Source organism: Bufo bufo, chromosome 1 (genome assembly GCF_905171765.1).
Source record: "Bufo bufo chromosome 1, aBufBuf1.1, whole genome shotgun sequence".
NCBI lineage: Eukaryota > Metazoa > Chordata > Amphibia > Anura > Bufonidae > Bufo > Bufo bufo.
In genome coordinates, this window is record NC_053389.1 from 825,103,882 (window position 1) to 825,123,749 (window position 19,868).

At 44.6% G+C, this 19,868-nt stretch overlaps 1 protein-coding gene across 1 annotated transcript; it reads right to left on the reverse strand.

Annotated features, from left to right (window-relative positions):
* Positions 1-1,583: 1,583 nt before the first annotated feature.
* LOC120987280 (olfactory receptor 11L1-like) lies at positions 1,584-10,040 on the reverse strand. Its single transcript, XM_040415861.1, has 2 exons — positions 9,237-10,040; positions 1,584-1,601 (listed from the first exon to the last, which is right to left on the reverse strand). The coding sequence occupies exons 1-2, from the start codon at positions 10,038-10,040 to the stop codon at positions 1,584-1,586; spliced, it is 822 nt and encodes a 273-aa protein (XP_040271795.1).
* Between the last annotated feature and the right edge of the window lie 9,828 nt (positions 10,041-19,868).

Below are 19,868 nucleotides of genomic sequence, written 5' to 3' on the forward strand. Positions count from 1 at the left end.
GATGTTCCTTTAATAACTCAAGACGCAGGTTTAACGGTACAAACAATTTCTCTGAGGGGCAAGAGGCCGGGGCGTCCCCCTGAGCCTCTAACACCTTTCCCTCTAGAACAGAGTGTACAGCAGAGACAACCACTCCTCTTTGTAAAATAGGTACCGGATCACTAACATTACCCCCTCCAGGGAAACTACGAGATAATGCGTCTGCCTTGGTATTTTTTGCCCCAGGACGATAGGTGATTACAAAGTTAAATCTGGTAAAGAATAGCGACCACCTAGCTTGTCTAGGGGTGAGACGCTTAGCCGATTCTAGGTACAGAAGGTTTTTGTGATCCGTAATCACCGTGACGGGGTGGATTGCTCCCTCTAAGAAGTGACGCCACTCTTCAAGCGCCAGTTTAATCGCCAACAGTTCCCTATTTCCAATATCATAGTTCTTTTCTGCAGAAGATAACTTTTTGGAAAAGAAAGCGCAAGGACGCCATTTGCCAGGAGACGGACGCTGAGACAATACCGCCCCCACTCCCACCTCTGACGCATCTACTTCAACAATAAAAGGCTGGGAGACATCAGGTTGAATTAGAACAGGTGCCGAGGTAAACTTCTCTTTTAGAGAGGAAAATGCATTTTTAGCGGCGTCAGACCACTTGGAAAAATCCGTCCCCTTCCTAGTCATGTCAGTAAGGGGTTTAACGATCACTGAATAATTTTTAATGAATTTTCTATAGAAATTTGCGAAACCCAAAAACCGTTGTAGGGCTTTAAGGTTCTCAGGAAGATCCCAATCTAAAATTGCCTGGACCTTCCCAGGATCCATACGGAAACCTGAAGCTGATAATAGATATCCCAGGAACTGTATTTCCTGAACGGCGAAGACACATTTTTCAATTTTCGCATATAATTTATTCGTCCGTAGGACCTGCAGTACTTGCCTGACATGTACTTCATGTGTTTTCAGATCAGCCGAATAAATTAAGATATCATCTAGGTATATGACTACAAACCTGCCGATGAGATGACTAAAAATATCATTAACGAAATGTTGGAAGACAGCAAGGGCATTGGTCAGACCGAAAGGCATAACAAGATTTTCATAATGCCCCTCAGGGGTGTTAAAAGCTGTCTTCCACTCATCCCCTTCCTTGATACGAATCAGATTGTAGGCCCCCCTAAGATCAAGTTTGGAGAACCACCTAGCACCCGCAATCTGATTAAAAAGGTCAGGAATGAGAGGAAGAGGGTAAGGGTCTCGGATGGTTATCCGGTTTAGCTCACGGAAATCTAGGCAAGGACGCAGGCCCCCATCTTTCTTTTTAACAAAGAAAAACCCTGCAGCCACGGGTGAAGAGGAGGGTCTGATGTGTCCCTTAGCCAGACTCTCGGAGATATAATCTTTCATGGCTTGTCTCTCGGGACCTGAAAGATTATACAACCTGGACTTGGGTAATTTTGCACCGGGAAACAGGTTAACCGGGCAATCATAAGGACGATGAGGTGGTAGCTTCTGACAACCCTTTTCAGAAAAAACGTCCTCAAAGTCCGAAATAAATGAAGGTAGGGAAGTTATGGAGGCGATTAAGCAATTGTTATTTAAGCAATTCTCTCTGCAATGCTCACTCCACTCCAATATCTCCCTGGCCTGCCAATCCACCACTGGATTGTGCGCTACCAACCAGGGAAGACTCAATACCACAGGAGAGGGAAGGCCCTCCAAAACGTAACATGAAAGACACTCATTATGGTGGTCCCCTACCCGAAGGTGTAAATTATGAACAACGTGGGTGAGGTTTCTCTGAGACAGAGGAGCAGAATCTATAGCGAATATGGGAATAGGTCTCTGCAGCGTACAGAGAGACAAACCCATAGTGCGAGCAAAATGGGCATCTATCAAATTTACCCCTGCTCCACTGTCTAGAAAAAAAGAAATAGACTCCGTCTTAACACCAAAAACAATAACCGCGGGCAACACAAATTGAGATGTTCGTATGGAGGAAACGTATACCCCCCAGCTGACATCCTCCGCACAGCCTGGGGTTAGTAGTTTTCCGACGGTCTTTTGTTTTTGAGAAAGGAGGGACAAACATTAATGAAATTACCCCTCCCCCCACAGAAAAAACAAGCCCCCCCCTACGGCGAACCTCAGGAGGACGGACCTGACGAGAAGTTCCGCCTAGCTGCATAGGCTCATCTAAGTCAGTACAGACTAACTGTTGTTTGGGAGAGGTAACCAATTGCTCAGGAATTTTCGGTCTCTCCCTAAGACGTCTATCTATTCTGATAGAGAGGGACATAACAGCATCAAGGGAAAGGGGGTCTCATACAGCGCCAGCGCATCCTTAACCCTTTCAGATAACCCAGAGCAGAACTGACTCCTGAGAGCCGGGTCGTTCCACTGAGTATCCGTAGCCCACCTACGGAACTCTGAGCAATATTCCTCTGCTGGCCGATCTCCCTGTAGGAGTCTCCGTAACTTCGACTCAGCCAGGGCGACTCGGTCAGGGTCATCATATATGAGACCCAAAGCCCCAAAAAATCCCTCCACTGACCGGAGAGCCTGGGAACCAGGGGGTAACGAGAACGCCCATGATTGCGGGTCCCCCTGAAGCAGGGAAATGACAATCCCCACCCGCTGTTCTTCATTACCTGAGGAGTAAGGGCGCAGCCTAAAATATAATTTGCAGGCCTCACGGAACGTCACAATTTTGTCCCTTCCCCCAGAAAATCTGTCAGGAAGAACAACCTTGGGTTCTGTCACAACCTGGTTACCCATAGCAACCGCTGGGCTTGCAGTCTGCTGCATTTGCTGCTGTTGTTGGAGGACAGACGCCTTCAATCCTGCCACCTCCAAAGACAGGCCTTGAAGTTGTTTTGCCAAGGCAGCAATAGGATCCATATTGGATTCTAAGTAGAGAAAAAAAAAAAATAATAAAAATTTTTTATTTATTTTTTTCTCAAAAAAATAAGGGCCAGTTATAATATCACGATCGGCGTGACTATCACATACGTGACACAGAGGGAGGGAAAGAGGAAGGCCCTGCCCAAGTGAGAGGGAAGGTGGTGACCCCTGACTCACCTTGCGGCTGGCACCTGGCTGCCCTGACGTCCCTAGACGGGTTCCTCACCCGTACGCCGATCACGTGCCTAAAACCCTGGCTTTCCCTGAGCTGAGCCCTAGATAATGAACAGGGCGGTGGGAACACTAGTCCGCACCACTAGCTCTAAAGGAAAACACCAAGGGGAGGACAGACAAAACAGACTCAACATATAATCCCAGGTGGGCGACAACAGGAGACAACAAAAAGCCCAACAGGGATCCGGAGGGAAGCACTCTGGAACGACAACCAGGATTCACAACTCCAGTGGGTCAGTATAGAAGTCCAGGCAGGAAGCTCTATAACTGGCAACTAGAGAAGTGTGAGAGGAGAATATAAGGAGGTTGGGAGTGGCAGACAAGAAACAGCTGAGGAGGAGAAGCTACGGATCCCTGAGTGAGACAAAAAGGATAGCAAGGCAAACACAGAAAACAATCACTAAGAAACAACGTGATCTTTAGATATAGAGCGCCCAGCCACCCGCTGCGACTTCCTGACCCCGGGTATAACGGAGTCAGACGTGGCTCTTGATACCCTCGTGACACATGAATTTTGGACCAGGACCATATCAGCTAACTTTAAAGGGGATTTAATTTTTTTTAGGATTCAATGTTTTATGATTTGTTTTTTATTTTATGTATTATTCGAATATCCTCAGACATGACATGAATGTTTTCAATAAAATAATGGTTAATAGTTACAAGTGGGTGGCTTGAGTGCCAATATACCTTTTTCTGGTATATTATATCCTATTTGGCAGAGATTGGATATTCTGCAATATTGTCACGGCCAGGCCCATGACCGTGACTTCTTACCGCATGCAGTTGCCGGCGGTTTTGTATGGGTCTTCAACCACGGGTGAGGGCCGCTTGTCTGTAGCCTCACTTGTGGTTGCCGCGGGCAACCAGTGTTGTGTTTAGCAGCAGAGCAGCCTGAGCGTCGCTAGGCAGCTTGCTGCCCTGGCATGCGGTCACACCTAGCAACCTTTATGTTAGTTGTGTGTATGTATGCACTTATGTATGTCTGTGTGCACTCTGTCTTATGTTTGGTGTGCACTGACATCTTCCCCTCACTGTGGTTGCCCGTGGCAACGTTTAGTCGTTGTGTACATGTGGTGGCAGTGTCCCGGCCTTCGGGCTGACTCCCAGGACATGAGTGCCACCCATGTCGTTGCCTGCGGCAACAGCCACAGTGTGTCTCGTGTTATGGACACTTCTCCTTTTTATGTGTGTTTCCCTTCTTTGGTGCTGGAAGGGTTAACTCCCTTCCCAGTGTGTGTGTGTTTCTCACTGGGTGTGTCCGACTGTGGGGTGTGGCTTCTTGGCCTATAAAGCCTCACTGTTTTGGCAGGTCTGCAGGTTGCTTCAGCCATGCTTAGCTGAAAGCAGCCTCCTGTCTTTACCACCTGCCAGTAAGAGCCACCCCTGTGGTCATAACCATAATGTCTCATTAAGTTCATTTCTAGTTATGTGTGATGTCCGTTTGATGTTTTACATGTGATTTTGTGCAGCTATGGATCTGGGTCCCTGTGTGGGGATGCGTTTGTGATCTGCACCCTGCTTACACAGGGATCCAGTCAGCAAGGCTGTGGCAGGTAGGTGGAACTCTTTGTTCACCTGCCATATCCATAGAGCTGTTTATGTCTCCCCTTTTCCAGCAGCTTGGCCATTGAGACTCCTGCTCCTCCGTGTCTTGGAGGAGTGGGTTGTCTTACTCTGCTCCTAGCTTAGGGCCATCTTGAGGGCTAGCAGGGACTTCTAGGTTCCGGAGCATGAGCCCTCCTACCATCAAGGTTGGCTCATGTAGCTAGGAGCCAGGGTCAGGTTAGGGATGCGTTTAGGAGGTGACCTGCTCCCTACTCCTGTCTTCTTGGTCAAGCAGCCAAAACATCACCGGGCTTCACACGGCTGAGGATTTCCCCCATCCTCAGCCGTGACAAATATAGCGCAATCGCTACCCATAATCCCTGTCTCAACTGGTGAGCCACCTGATTGTATACAATACTAATCATATACAGGCTGCTGCACTACACAAAACTCTTCTTTATGTTGCCAAGCGTCTACAGGCATATTTCCCAGTACAAAAGCAGCATGAATGAAAGTGCCATTTCCTTTCCAAAGACATGTAATTTTTCTACCATAAATCAATGTGCAGCTAAGCATATTTTTTTTGCGTCAATAGCAGAGTATAGTTTGGCTGCATCTAAGGGGCATTGAATAGGGCCTGTATTTTTTCCCAAAAACTATGGCAGTTTTGCTACCATATATATAAGTGCTCTACAAAGTGTATTTTACTGCTTCAATAGCAAAGTATAGTTTGGTTGCAGCCAAGGGACGTCAAATGGTCCTGATGCTTTTCCTCCATCTTCTCCTCATCATCCATTTCGCCAGCAATCAAAAAAATAAAATAAAAACATTATACGTGCACTCTTCCAATGGCACAGAACATGCTCCTGGCCAAGTTGCTGGTACTACAGTCTCTTCCTTTCCTTGTGGTTGACTCTGCACCTTTCAGAGAACTGATGGCTTGTGTAGAACCAAGGTGGAGAGCCCCAAGCCTTCATTACATCTCCAAAAAGGCTGCACCAGCCCTGCACTTGTATGTTGAGAAGAAGGTGGGCCAGTCCTTGAGCCTGTCAGTGTCTTGTAAAGTTCACATCAGCACCGACGTGTGAAGCTGTAAATATGGTCAAGGACAATATATGTCCCTTACGGCCTACTGGGTAAATGTGGCTCCTGCCCAGCCACACCAGCAACTTGGGCAGGTAAGGCACTGCCGCCTCCAAGTTCTCAAACTGTGAGTCCTGCACGAATGTCCTCCTCTGCCTCCTCATCCTCCACCTTGTTCTCAGCCTCCACTGTAGGCACAATTTGGAGTCATCCTTCAGCATACACATTTTATTTACATTTAGTCATTCAGACTCCAAGTCACCTTGTTTTCCCACTTACTATTAGTATAAGACTTAACTTAGCTGCTACCCACCTTCTTGTGCTTTTACTGTCACTGATGTTGCCCCCCACCTCCCTACTTTGTGACAGGGCCACTATGTTGACTTCTCATGCTGTTGCCACCCTCCATACTCTGTGAGTGGGCCACTATGTTGACTCCCCATGATGTTGCCACCCTCTCCTCTCTGTGACTGAGCCACTATGTTGACTCCTCATGCTGTTGTCACCCTCACCACTCTGTGACTGGGCTACTAGTGTTCCTGTTTGGCCTTGTTGACATCACCATTTATTTAACCCTTTTTCTGATCTGTCAGAAAGAACTGAAAAATGAAAAATGCAGTGGATCCTAGCCTCTATCTCAAGGTCAGTATTTTGCATCAGAATTTACTCATGATTTGGAAGCCAAAATCAGGAGTGGGCCGAAAACACAAAAGACATGCAAATATTCCGATCACGTGTCATCTCTGTTTTGGACCCAATCCTGTTCTTTTTTTGGCATTACAAATACTGATCAATTTCTGACCAAATACTGACTGTGTGTAGGCGGATGCTCAAAATACAGGATCTTTTTTGGGGGAATTGTTATGACAGATCAGAAGGGAAAAATAAACAGTGATATCAGCTCAAACTTACTGCTGACACCCTCTCCAGTCTGTCATTGGCCAAGTACTTGTATCAGCGTGTAAGAGAACTGGTTTTGTAGCAATCTATGTAGAATCAGCAGATTTTCACTCTGTAGTGGAATCTTGGGCCATATAACATAAAGTGAATTCGAAAGATTTGAGAATGAATAAACTTATGCCGGCTGAGTGAATAAATATATTTACTAAGTGTGATTAAGTATACAATACTGAATAATGAAAAGTAAATAAACATCACTAGCCTAAATATGCAACATGCAATATGGGGTGACACTCCGCACAAAAACAATACGGTAAATCAATACTCACATCCTACCTAGAATAAAGTCTTTAATAGAGTGCCCGGAGGGAATGTGTGTCATAGAGTTTAAACATTTTAGCCCCTCCTCCAGTGTGCAGTGTGCCTGACTCTGAGATCACTCAGGAATGTGGGTCTTATCAGCACAATGGGCGATGGGTACTAGAATACAAGGCACATCATAACACAGCATGGTAATAATGAACGGGAACAGAATTAAAGGGACAGAACCAACCAGTATTTTAAAAATACCTTTAAAATACAGGCCACTGCCCGGTTAAGTTGATTATACCTGACGCTAACATTGGCCTGTAAGGCTTCACACTTCACACTTCAGTTATTTGGTCATTTAATTCCAGCAGTTACTCTATGGTGAGTTTAAATCAGGAGCCAATCCTACTCGCATATAAGGCATCATGAAAAGATCTGCAGCTGTTCTGTGTTTTTTACCCGAAAACTTACCAAAGTGAAGTGTGAACTAAGCATAATAGTGACACACAGTGATTCTACAGCTAACAGAAGTGATTCAAAAGCATGTGTTTGTACTGCCACAACATGGCTTAAAGTGTAACTGCCATTCTATTTTTATTTTTGTAATGTATTGGGGCAGTGATGCTGACCATTTTTGTAATATAATTTAAAGAGTAACTAAACCTTTGTGAAACATTTTAATAAGATGTCCCTAATGCCCTAATAAAAGTTTTTCTGATATACTTTATTAATTAATTTTGTATTTTTATTAGACTTTTTTCTCCCTAAAGCGCACAATTCCCTGTGCGTTTAAAACTAAGTTCTCTGTACACCTCTGACTGCTCAGCGGTGTACAGACTACAGACTGTACATATTATGAACGGGGCCGCATAAGCAGGGAGTACGGGCAAGATCACATATTGCTGCTCCTGCCCATGCCCCCCAGATGTTTACTAGCTCCTGTCATAGCACAAGGGCACCCTGTACCCATGTACTATGCCAAGATTAGCTGAGCAGAGCAGACTCCTGCTTATGCCCGTTTTGCTAAGCTAAGAGAACTGCATGTTAGCTCTTAGCTTAGCGGAGCAGACATAAAGAGGCCCAATGGACATTCCACCTGCTTGTCTAGAGGGTCTTAATATTTCCTATGCATGTTTTATTGGGTAAACTGATGTCTGGCAATAGGTGTCTGTCAAACTAAATTTTGAAAAGTTTGTTATGAACTGCTTCGCTCATCTTTATAACAAGTGCAGCCTCTGGCACCTGTGCCATCGGTTCGCCACCAGTGCCGTAGACTATCCTAGACTCTCTGTATCTGCATGGACTGCCTCTTGCGAAGTACAGTTGCACCCTCTGATGAATAGTAGTACCATCGCAGCTCCCTGTAATTGCGCCCGCTATTTACAAAAATATGCGCTTTGTGGCGAAGTAATTCATAATAAAGGGATTTTTTTAGTAAAATTCGTTGAAGCAGCCAAATTGAATTTTCCAAAACTTCTCTAATTTCTAGTTATAACCTTATTCCAGTTTCTTCATGAGAGACTGTAGGCATCAATGCAGTTGACTCTAACGAGAACTCTGTAACCTGTAAGTCAGTTGCTCTAACAATGAAGCCTGCTGCTACACATGAGATCAGTAAAAGCCATTGTTCCGAGCTATCACTGGGTCCTTCTGTTTCTTTTCGCCATCCATAAAGGGGTTATCTCACTAAAATTATTCTACAGTTTTCATACCAGAACCTGGATCTGAATACTTTTGTAATTGCATGTAATTAAATATTTAAAATACCCACTGAGTTATTCAATAAAATATATCTGTATAGCGACACCTGTTGTTTGTTCTTTTTCTTATTTATTTGTCCTGCTCACTGAGATGGCCGCACATGCTCAGTTTCATCCTTCAACTGCCTCCTGAGCTGTGATTGGGAGAGCTGAGACACGCCCCCTGAGCTGTGATAGGGAGAGCTGAGACACACTTCCTGTACTGCAGATGAAAAGACCCTCCCCTTGAGTTACCAGCTTGATATAAATCTAGCAGAGCAATGAATGGGGAGATCTCTGGATCCATGTGAGGTACAGGGCTGGTTCTAGCTTTGTTAGAAAGTGATTGCTGTGTACTATATGATGTCTGATTTTCATTTTTTACAATATGTAGGGAGTCATGTACAGTATTTCACTCACCGTTTTTAAAATATCTTTGTTAAGAACTACTATGTTTGTAGGTGCAACCAAAACAGATTGATTTATAGACAATTGCCGCAAATGACATATTTATGAAATGTTCCCCTTACTGCTTTCATAATGTCTTTATTTCTCAGACTGTATATAATGGGGTTGATCAATGGGGTAAATACAGTATATAGCAGGGATAGGATTTTACTAATGGTCAGTGTTTTTCCTCTTGTTGGAACAATATAAACTGTAAATAAAGTCCAGTAAAATATGGAGACCACAGTGAGGTGGGAGCTACAGGTGGAGAAGGCTTTCTGTCTACTAGTAATGGATGAAATCCTTAAGATGACTGAAATAATTTTAACATAAGACATAATGATTATTATGGTTGGTAGGATGATTGCTGGTATACTTAGTAAGGAGACTCCAAGATGGACGATGTAGGTATCAGAACAGGCAATTTCTAGCAAGGGGACAAGGTCACAGAAAAAATGATCAATAATATTTGGACCACAAAATTGTAACTTTGATGTCATTTGTGTGTCAATAAAAGCAGCAGAAAATCCCAACAACCAACAGGTGATGCCCAATTTCATGCACCATGCATTGGTCATGATAGAGTTATAATGAAGTGGTTTACAGATGGCCAAGTATCTGTCATAAGACATCACTGTGAGAAGAAAACACTCAAATATTTCTGAAGTACAGAAAAAGAAAAACTGAGTGATGCAATTAATAAAAGTAATGGCCTCCCCATTATTCAGTAGAATTTGGAGCATCTTGGGGACAATAGTTGTGATCAATAAGATGTCACTGATGGACAGCTGTGAGATGAAGAAGTACATTGGAGTGTGGAGGTTCTTGCTGATGGACACCAGGGTGATAATCAGGAGATTTCCACATATTGCCCCAAAGTAAACCATAAGAAAAAGACAGAACAGGGAAGTTCCTAAACATTGGCTGATCTGAAATCCTAAGAGGAAAAACTCTGAGGCCACAGTCCAATTGTTTTCCTACAACAAAAAAACAAAAGCAAATGTAAAAACCCTTTAAAGCTCTTTAACCCCTTCTCATTAACCTCATCTTGTTAAAGATGGCATTCGATGCAGAGCAGCATCATAGTCGCCGGGTTCTTGCTGTGTTTATGATTGGTGACCACGCCGATCGCAGACATTTAGCCCCTTAATTAAGGCCATGGCATCTGAGGCGGCTTTACCTTGAAGAGTTGAACTCCTGGTTTCCCAATGGCTTCCTTGCACTAAAATGGGGGAATCCGTTCATTCCTCATAAATCCATGGGTCTTTCTGAAGAGTTACACACCTTAAAAATAAAACTCATAAAACTGTGACACAATTGCATTTTTCGCCAACACATTTGGAATCTTTTTTAAGCTTCCCATTATATTGAATAATGCCATTAGAAAGTGCAACTTGCCCCACAAAACGCAAGCCCTCCTTCGTCTATGTGATTGGTAAAATAACAAAGTTATGGTTTTTGGAAAACAGGGAGAAAAAAATAAAAATGCCCAAAAAATGTAAATACCGGCTGAAAAATGTATACCAAGACAGCATTAGTAATGTCAGACAGTGACATATATAGCTATGGGTAAACAGATTATTTTTTTCATCTCTCCCCCTTTTTGGTGGCAAATGCCTGCTCTTGTTTATATACAAATGGTGATATCGGAAGAAGCAATAGCTTGTAGTTTTTAATAACAGACCAAAAGTTATTCCTTTTTGAGTAGCAACAGGTTTGGTGTCATTTTAAAGAAAATATATCATACCAGAAAGTAAAGAAGCAATGGTTTTTCACAAAAGCTGTCAAAACAGTATCCCTTTTTATGAGCAGTTTCAGTTTTATTACACTATGCAGAGTAGTGTTCCCAGTAGTGGTACAGTATAGAACATAATGGATAGAGGTGGGACGACGAATCCGTCAAATCCACAAATCCCTTGAATCTTCTTGGATTCGAGGGATTCATGGACTCGAATTCCGACCTCATTTACTAAATTTGAATCCGACGAATCCATGACAGCGGAGACCAGTGCAGTCCCTGTATTCTAATGCACCGGCCCCGCTCACTGTAGTATAATCTTATGATCTAACCTGCATTGTTAAGATACAGTGGGATGCGAAAGTTTGGGTAACCTTGTTAATCGGCATATTTTTCTTGTATAAATCTTTGGTTGTTACGATAAAAAATGTCAGTTAAATATATCATATAGGAGACACACACAGTGATATTTGAGAAGTGAAATGAAGTTTATTGGATTCACAGAAAGTGTGCTATAATTGTTTAAACAGAATTAGGCAGGTGCATAAATTTGGGCACTGTTGTCATTTTATTGATTCCAAAACCTTTAGAACTAATTATTGGAACTCAAATTGGCTTGGTAAGCTCAGTGACCCCTGACCTACATACACAGGTGAATCCAATTGTGAAAAAGAGTATTTAAGGGGGTCAATTGTTAGTTTCTCTCCTCTTTTCATTTTCTCTGAAGAGAAGCAACATGGGGGTCTCAAAACAACTCTCAAATGACCTGAAGACAAAGATTGTTCACCATCATGGTTTAGGGGAAGGATACAGAAAGCTGTCTCAGAGATTTCAGCTGTCTGTTTCCACAGTTAGGAACATATTGAGGAAATGGAAGACCACAGGCTCAGTTCAAGTTAAGGCTCGAAGTGGCAGACCAAGAAAAATCTCGGATAGACAGAAGCGACGAATGGTGAGAACAGTCAGGGTCAACCCACAGACCAGCACCAAAGACCTACAACATCATCTTGCTGCAGATGGAGTCACTGTGCATCGTTCAACCATTCGGCGCACTTTACACAAGGAGATGCTGTATGCGAGAGTGATGCAGAGGAAGCCTTTTCTCCGCCCACAGCACAAAAAGTGCCGCTTGAGGTGGGCTAAAGCACATTTGGACAAGCCAGCTTCATTTTGGAATAAGGTGCTGTGGACTGATGAAACTAAAATTTAGTTATTTGGCCATAACAAGGGGCGTTATGCATGGAGGAAAAAGAACACAGCATTCCAAGAAAAACACCTGCTACCTACAGTAAAATATGGTGGTGGTTCCATCATGCTGTGGGGCTGTGTGGCCGGTGCAGGGACTGGGAATCTTGTCAAAGTTGAGGGACGCATGGATTCCACTCAGTATCAGCAGATTCTGGAGACCAATGTCCAGGAATCAGTGACAAAGCTGAAGCTGAGCCGGGGCTGGATCTTTCAACAAGACAACGACCCTAAACACTGCTCAAAATCCACTAAGGCATTTATGCAGAGGAACAAGTACAACGTTCTGGAATGGCCATCTCAGTCCCCAGACCTGAATATAATGGAAAATCTGTGGTGTGACTTAAAGAGAGCTGTCCATGCTCGGAAGCCATCAAACCTGAATGAGCTAAAGATGTTTTGTAAAGAGGAATGGTCCAAAATACCTTCAACCAGAATCCAGACTCTCATTGGAACCTACAGGAAGCGTTTAGAGGCTGTCATTTCTGCAAAAGGAGGATCTACTACATATTGATTTCATTTCTATTTTGTGGTGCCCAAATTTATGCACCTGCCTAATTTTGTTTAAACAATTATAGCACACTTTCTGTAAATCCAATAAACTTCATTTCACTTCTCAGATATCACTGTGTGTGTCTCCTATATGATATATTTAACTGACATTTTTTATCGTAACAACCAACGATTTATAAAGGAAAATCATGACGATTAACAAGGTTGCCCAAACTTTCGCATCCCACTGTATAATAATCCATCTGTGTTACTTACATTACAACATTAAGTTCTGTAGCAGAGAGGAGGGAGGAGGCAGGCCGGGCGTCACTCACTACGTCACATGCCTGCGCTGCCCACTTTATGAATGAAGCAGGCTGCACAGACCGTTCTCCCGGCCCGCCTCCTCCCTCCTCTCTGCTATGGAGCTTAATGTTGTAATGTAAGTAACACAGATGGATTATTATATCTTAACAATGCAGGTTAGATCATAAGATTATACTACAGTGAGCGTGGCCAGTGCATAAGAATACAGGGACTGCACCGGCCCCGCTGTCATTCCTAATCCAGATGCCGGCCCCCAGCCTCTGTATTGGGGGTCATTCACACTGCAGGGACATTGTTATGCGGGGATCTGTGGATGGCATATAACATAAGATGCTATATATGTGTCATCCACAGATCCCCCATCACAGTGCCATCCAGAGATCCCCCATAACAGTGCCATCCACAGATCCCCCATAACAGTGTCATTCACAGATCCCCCATAACAGTGCCATCCACAGATCCCCCATAACAGTGCCATCCACATATCCCCCATAACAGTGCCATCCACAGATCCCACATAACAGTGCCATCCACAGATGCCCCATAACAGTGCCATCCAGAGATCCCCCATAACAGTGCCATCCACAGATCCCCCATAACAGTGTCATCCACAGATCCCCCATAACAGTGTCATCCATAGATCCCCCATAACAGTGCCATCCATAGATCCCCCATAGCAGTGTCATCCATAGATCCCCATAACAGTGCCATCCACAGATCCCCCATAACAGTGTCATCCACAAATCCCCCATAACAGTGTCATCCATAGATCCCCCCATAACAGTGCCATCCACAGATCCCCCCATAACAGTGCCATCCACAGATCCCCCATAACAGTGCCATCCACAGATCCCCCATAACAGTGTCATCCACAGATCCCCCATAACAGTGCCATCCACAGATCCCCCCATAACAGTACCATCCACAGATACCCCCATAACAGTGCCATCCACAGATCCCCCATAACAGTGCCATCCACAGATCCCCCATAACAGTGCCATCCACAGATCCCCCCATAACAGTGTCATCCATAGATCCCCCCATAACAGTGCCATCCACAGATCCCTTATAACAGTGCCATCCACAGATCCCCCCATAACAGTGTCATCCACAGATCCCCCATAACAGTGCCATCCATAGATCCCCCCATAACAGTGCCATCCACAGATCCCTCCATAATAGTGCCATCCACAGATCCCCCATAACAGTGCCATCCACAGATCCCCCCCATTGCAGTGTCATCCACAGATCCCCCATAAGTGTTTGGATCACTTTGTTTATTACACCGTTCACACAGTTCTTATGTACAGGATTCGTAGGATTTGAGATTCGAAAGATTCAATAGATTTGAAAACCTTTTTGGATTCGGATTTGAAAAAAATTGGATTTGTCCCACCTCTAATAATGGACAAGGCAGGACCGTGGCATCTGGGGTGGTGGCAACAGCATCACTGTATGAAACATGATGAACAAGTTAGGAGTGGCTGTGTAGGTGTGGTAGTGTCTGTAGCTGCAGCACAGCCAGTGTCCACCATAATGCACATAAACAATACGTCAGACATGCCATGATAAAATTTGAGACGAATACCGCACCTCGCAGCCCCACCTGTCGTCAACTACGTCAAGCTCACGTGGTCTGGTTTCGTCACTGGTTACCAAGACGTGACGTTACGCCTTCCCTGGGAGTGTATAAGGTCAGTTTGACACAGTTTGCACAGACACCTCCTTTCCACATGGGCACAGAGAGGCATGAGGAGTGAATGAGGGTGGTCCACGCTACCTTTGGCATAACTCCAAACTCGCTCACATCCCTGACAAGCTGAGAGTGCCTTTTCACTGCCCCAGTGAAACAGCACCCTGCCAGCCCGGTTCTAGTTAGACTGCCACCAGTTCCTCGTCAGATATAAGCCCAGTCCGTGTTACAGATGTAGCAGGGTTAACACACAAACTCTTAATTCAAATTTCTTAACTCATCTTGAAACAAAAACCATTGAAAAGCAATTGAAGGTGTTAGCTCAACGAATTTAGTAATAACACGTCTCATAAAGCATGTGTGTTAACTCTACTACATCTGTATGATGATGAATTCTTGGTTGCTATAATCCTTAGCTGTAGTCACCTGGGGGCAGTGATATCAGCAGTTTCCAGGTCTCCCCAAACACATTACACGATGTGTCCCCCTTCAGAGAAAGATGTTGGCCTCTGGCCTGCATGGGTCTTTTCACCTGTATTCGGCCACTCCCTTCCCTCCATCTGGGAGGAGTCCACTCCCCCTTCCTGGTCCTGGTATCTAAAGATCCACAAAACCCATTATGAACCCATAATGGTTCTGGGACCAACGGATCCGCCTGGGTTCTGGCTACAAGTGGAGACCAAACATGGCGCAGTTATTTGGTTCCTACTGGGAGATCTCTGTATCTCCCCTTCCAGGCACCCTACCCTCAAACGGCGACCAGGGGCATGTCCATTTTGGTCCCAGGGTCGCAAATATGTAACTGGTTTATTACAGTGATGGACGGGCAATTCATAATCCCTTTTAATCTCCCTGTTCTATGATGTCGGTTGGATTCTTTTTTTCTGATGACCAACTTAGCCCCCCCCCCATCGGCATTCATCCTGCCAGAGACGTTGAGTTGCCAGTGGGGCTAAGTGGGATGTAAACTGTAAACATGTGGTCTGCTTTGAAGCCAGGCCCCCTGTGGAGTCTGCTTCCTATGCTAGCTGACAGAAAATGGCTGGAATTAGATCATAACTCCACATTCCTCACAAAAAATGTTTTAATTAACTTTGAAAAATGTAAAAATATTTGAAATCCACGATAATTGCTGTACATATAACTATGACTTGGTACCTACTGATATGGATAATGCCTTCCTGATGCAGTACTGGGTTGATTCACACTAATAATAAAGTAACTTATATAGCTTTCAATGTTATAGCTTTAAATAAACTGGCTGACAGCGGGCCTGAGGCAGTCTAAGCTACTCAGTGACACACTGACTCCTGTCTGTAAAATCTATTATAAATCTAACTACTGTAGCTATTGTCTTCTCCTCACTGTAAAATAACCTCTGTGTGCCTAAACTATGTCAATTCTGTGTTTCTATCCTCTATCTATCAGATGTGCTATCCCTCCAATGTGCAAGCATAGTAAAACATGGCAGATCCTGGTTGGGGTCTTTTACTGTATAGAGCTATAGTGCCTTATAGTTGGCTGAGGCTGACTGTAAAACATTATGGGTTAGTCCACCAGGACATGGCCATGTGATCCTCCATCTTCTCTTCATCCCTGGATTCTGATATGGAAAAATGCTAGATGCAACTTTTATCGATTTGTGCGGTACAAATCTGAAAATATTTCCCAAAACTGAATTTTTGGGGAAATTTTTTGTATTTTTAGTTTAGAATTGATACACTCCTTGATTGATTGAGTGATTCAACTTTATTGTCATTACACATGTATAAATACAGCATAACGAAATTCAGTTTGCATCTAATCAGAAGTGCAAGGAGCAGCATTTGCAATAAAAACATGTTATGTGCAGATAAGGGTAGTGTAGAAGGTAGGAATAGTTATGTACAGATTATGAACAAAAAAGTTAAATATACAAGTGTTTATATTGCTATAAAGAGAGCAAATATACAGATGTACTAGGAACAAATATACAGATGTGCTGATGCGTACATATATACAAATATGCAGATGTGCTGATGTATACATATATACAGATGAACTGTTCTATATTGCTATATAAACGGGCAAATATACAGATGTACTATGAACAAGTATCACAACTATAGCGAGTGTCCCAAACTATAGCAGTAACCAATGTAAACTTACAGTGAATGTTGAGAATGAATGACAGTCATGATCATGGTCCAGTGATCATGGAGGGATGGAGGGGAGGAGAAGTGTAGAGGGTTAAGTGAGTGTGGATGGAAAGGTTCAGCGGGGGACTGAGTTCAGTAGGGTGACAGCTGTGGGGAAGAAGCTGTTCCTAAACCTGCTGGTTTTAGTCTGAAGGGTCCTGTAGCACCTTCGGGAGGGGAGGAGTCCCTAAGAGTGATGTGTGCCCGTCATAGACATCTCTTCTTGTGAACATCCTCAATGGCAGGAAGTGGAGTCCCTGTGATGCGTTGGGCGGTTTTCACCACCCGCTGCAGTGCCTTGCGGTCAGCAACAGAGAAATTCCCATACCAAACTGTGACACAGTTGGTCAGGATGCTCTCTATCACACAATATGTCAGCAGACAGGTGGTTTTTCTTCTGTGTCCTCAAGAAAAAGAGGCGCTGATGTGCCTTCTTGACCAGGCTGGAGATGTTGGTTGACCAGGACAGATTCTCAGAGATGTGGGACCCCAGGAACTTGAAGCTCGAAACCTGTTCAACAGCCGTGCCATTTATGTGGATGGAGTCATGGGTGTTCCTCTTCTCCTTTCTGAAGTCCACAAATATCACGGTCGGCGTGGCTATCACATACGTGACACAGAGGGAGGGAATGAGGAAGGCCCTGCCCAAGTGAGAGGGAAGATGGTGACCCCTGACTCACCTGGCGGCTGGCACCTGGCTGCCCTGACGTCCCTAGACGGGTTCCTCACCCGTACGCCGATCACGTGCCTAAAGCCCTGGCTTTCCCTGAGCTGAGCCCTAGGTAGTGAACAGGGCGATGGGAACACTAGTCCGCACCACTAACTCTAAGGGAAAACACCAAGGGGAGGACAGACAACACGGACTCAACATATATTCCCAGGTGGGCGACGACAGGAGACAACAATAAGCCCAACAGGGATCCGGAGGGTAGCTCTCAGGAACGACAACCAGGATAACCACTCCAGTGGGTCAGTATAGATGTCCAGGCAGGAAGCTCTATAACTGGCAACTAGAGAAGTGTGAGGGGAGAATATAAGGAGGTAGGGAGTGGCAGACAAGAAACAGCTGAGGAGGAGAAGCTACGGATCCCTGAGAGAGACAAAAAGGATAGCAAGGCAAACACAGAAAACAATCACAAAGAAACCACGTGATCTTTCGATATAGAGCGCGCAGCCACCCGCTGCGACTTCCTGACCCCGGGTCTAACGGAGTCAGACGTGGCTCTTGATACCCTCGTGACAGTACCCCCCCTTTCACGAGGGGCCTCCGGACACTCAGGACCAGGTCTCTCCGGATGAGAGGCATGGAAAGTCTGAATTAACTTGTTGGCGTTTACCTCTGACGCTGGAACCCACATTCTTTCCTCGGGACCGTAACCCCTCCAATGCACCAGATACTGAAGAGAACGGCGGACCCGACGAGAATCAACAATTCTGGCTATTTGAAACTCCAGATTACCAGCCACAATGACAGGAGGAGGTGGCAGCGGCGATGGTTCTAGAGGTGGAACATACTTCTTGAGTAACGATTTATGGAAGACGTTATGGATCTTAAAAGTCTGAGGTAGCTCCAGGCGAAAAGCCACAGGGTTAATGACGGCTACTATTTTATAGGGACCAATGAACCTAGGACCCAGTTTCCAAGAAGGAACCTTCAACTTAATATTCCTAGTAGTCAACCACACATAGTCATTCACTCCTAGGTCCGGACCTGGCGACCGTTTCTTATCGGCCATGCATTTATATTTACCACTCATCTTTTTCAAGTTAACTTGCACCTTCTGCCATACTGATGAAAGAGATGAAGAAAACCTTTCCTCTTCGGGAACCCCAGAAGACCCCCCCTCTTTGAAAGTACAAAATTGGGGATGAAAACCGTATGCACCAAGGAATGGTGACTTGCCAGTGGACTCCTGATAATGATTATTTATGGCAAACTCAGCTAACGGTAAATATGATGACCACAACTCTTGGTTTTCAGACACAAAACACCTTAAATATGTTTCTAGATTTTGGTTGGTACGCTCAGTCTGTTCATTCGACTGAGGATGGAAAGCTGAGGAAAAGGACAAGTGAACCCCCAAACGGGAACAAAAAGCTTTCCAAAACTTAGAAATAAACTGGGTTCCCCGATCCGAAACCACATCGGAAGGGACCCCGTGAAGCTTCACGATTTCACTGATAAACACCTGAGCGAGAGTTTTAGCATTAGGAAGTGCGGGTAGCGCAATAAAGTGTACCATTTTGCTAAACCTGTCTACTACTACCAAGATAACAGTTTTACCCGCCGACAACGGTAAGTCAGTGATGAAATCCATTGACAGATGTGTCCATGGCCTATTGGGGATGAAAAGTGGCAATAAAGACCCTGCTGGACGTGTATGAGAGACTTTCGCGCGTGCACAATTAGATCAAGTAGACACGAAATCCATTACATCCTGACGCAACCTTGGCCACCAAAAACGACGAGATAAAAGCTCCAAGGTTGCTTTACTACCCGGGTGTCCAGCAAGTGCCGAATTATGATGTTCTTTTAATAATTCAAGACGCAGGTTTAACGGTACAAACAATTTCTCTGAGGGGCAAGAGGCCGGGGCGTCCCCCTGAGCCTCTAACACCTTTCCCTCTAGAACAGAGTGTACAGCAGAGACAACCACTCCTCTTTGTAAAATAGGTACCGGATCACAAACATTACCCCCTCCAGGGAAACTACGAGATAATGCGTCTGCCTTGGTATTTTTTGCCCCAGGACGATAGGTAATTACAAAGTTAAATCTGGTAAAGAATAGCGACCACCTTGCTTGTCTAGGGGTGAGACGCTTAGCCGATTCTAGGTACAGAAGGTTCTTGTGATCCGTAATCACCGTGACGGGGTGGATTGCTCCCTCTAAGAAGTGACGCCACTCTTCAAGCGCCAGTTTAATCGCCAACAATTCCCTATTTCCAATATCATAATTCTTCTCCGCAGAAGATAATTTTTTGGAAAAGAAAGCGCAAGGACGCCATTTGCCAGGAGACAGACCCTGAGACAATACAGCTCCCA

Coding starts and splice junctions, on each gene's coding strand:
- LOC120987280 (XM_040415861.1), bottom strand. CDS start 10,040: ATGGTTTACTTTGGGGCAATATGTGGAAATCTCCTGATTATCACCCTG.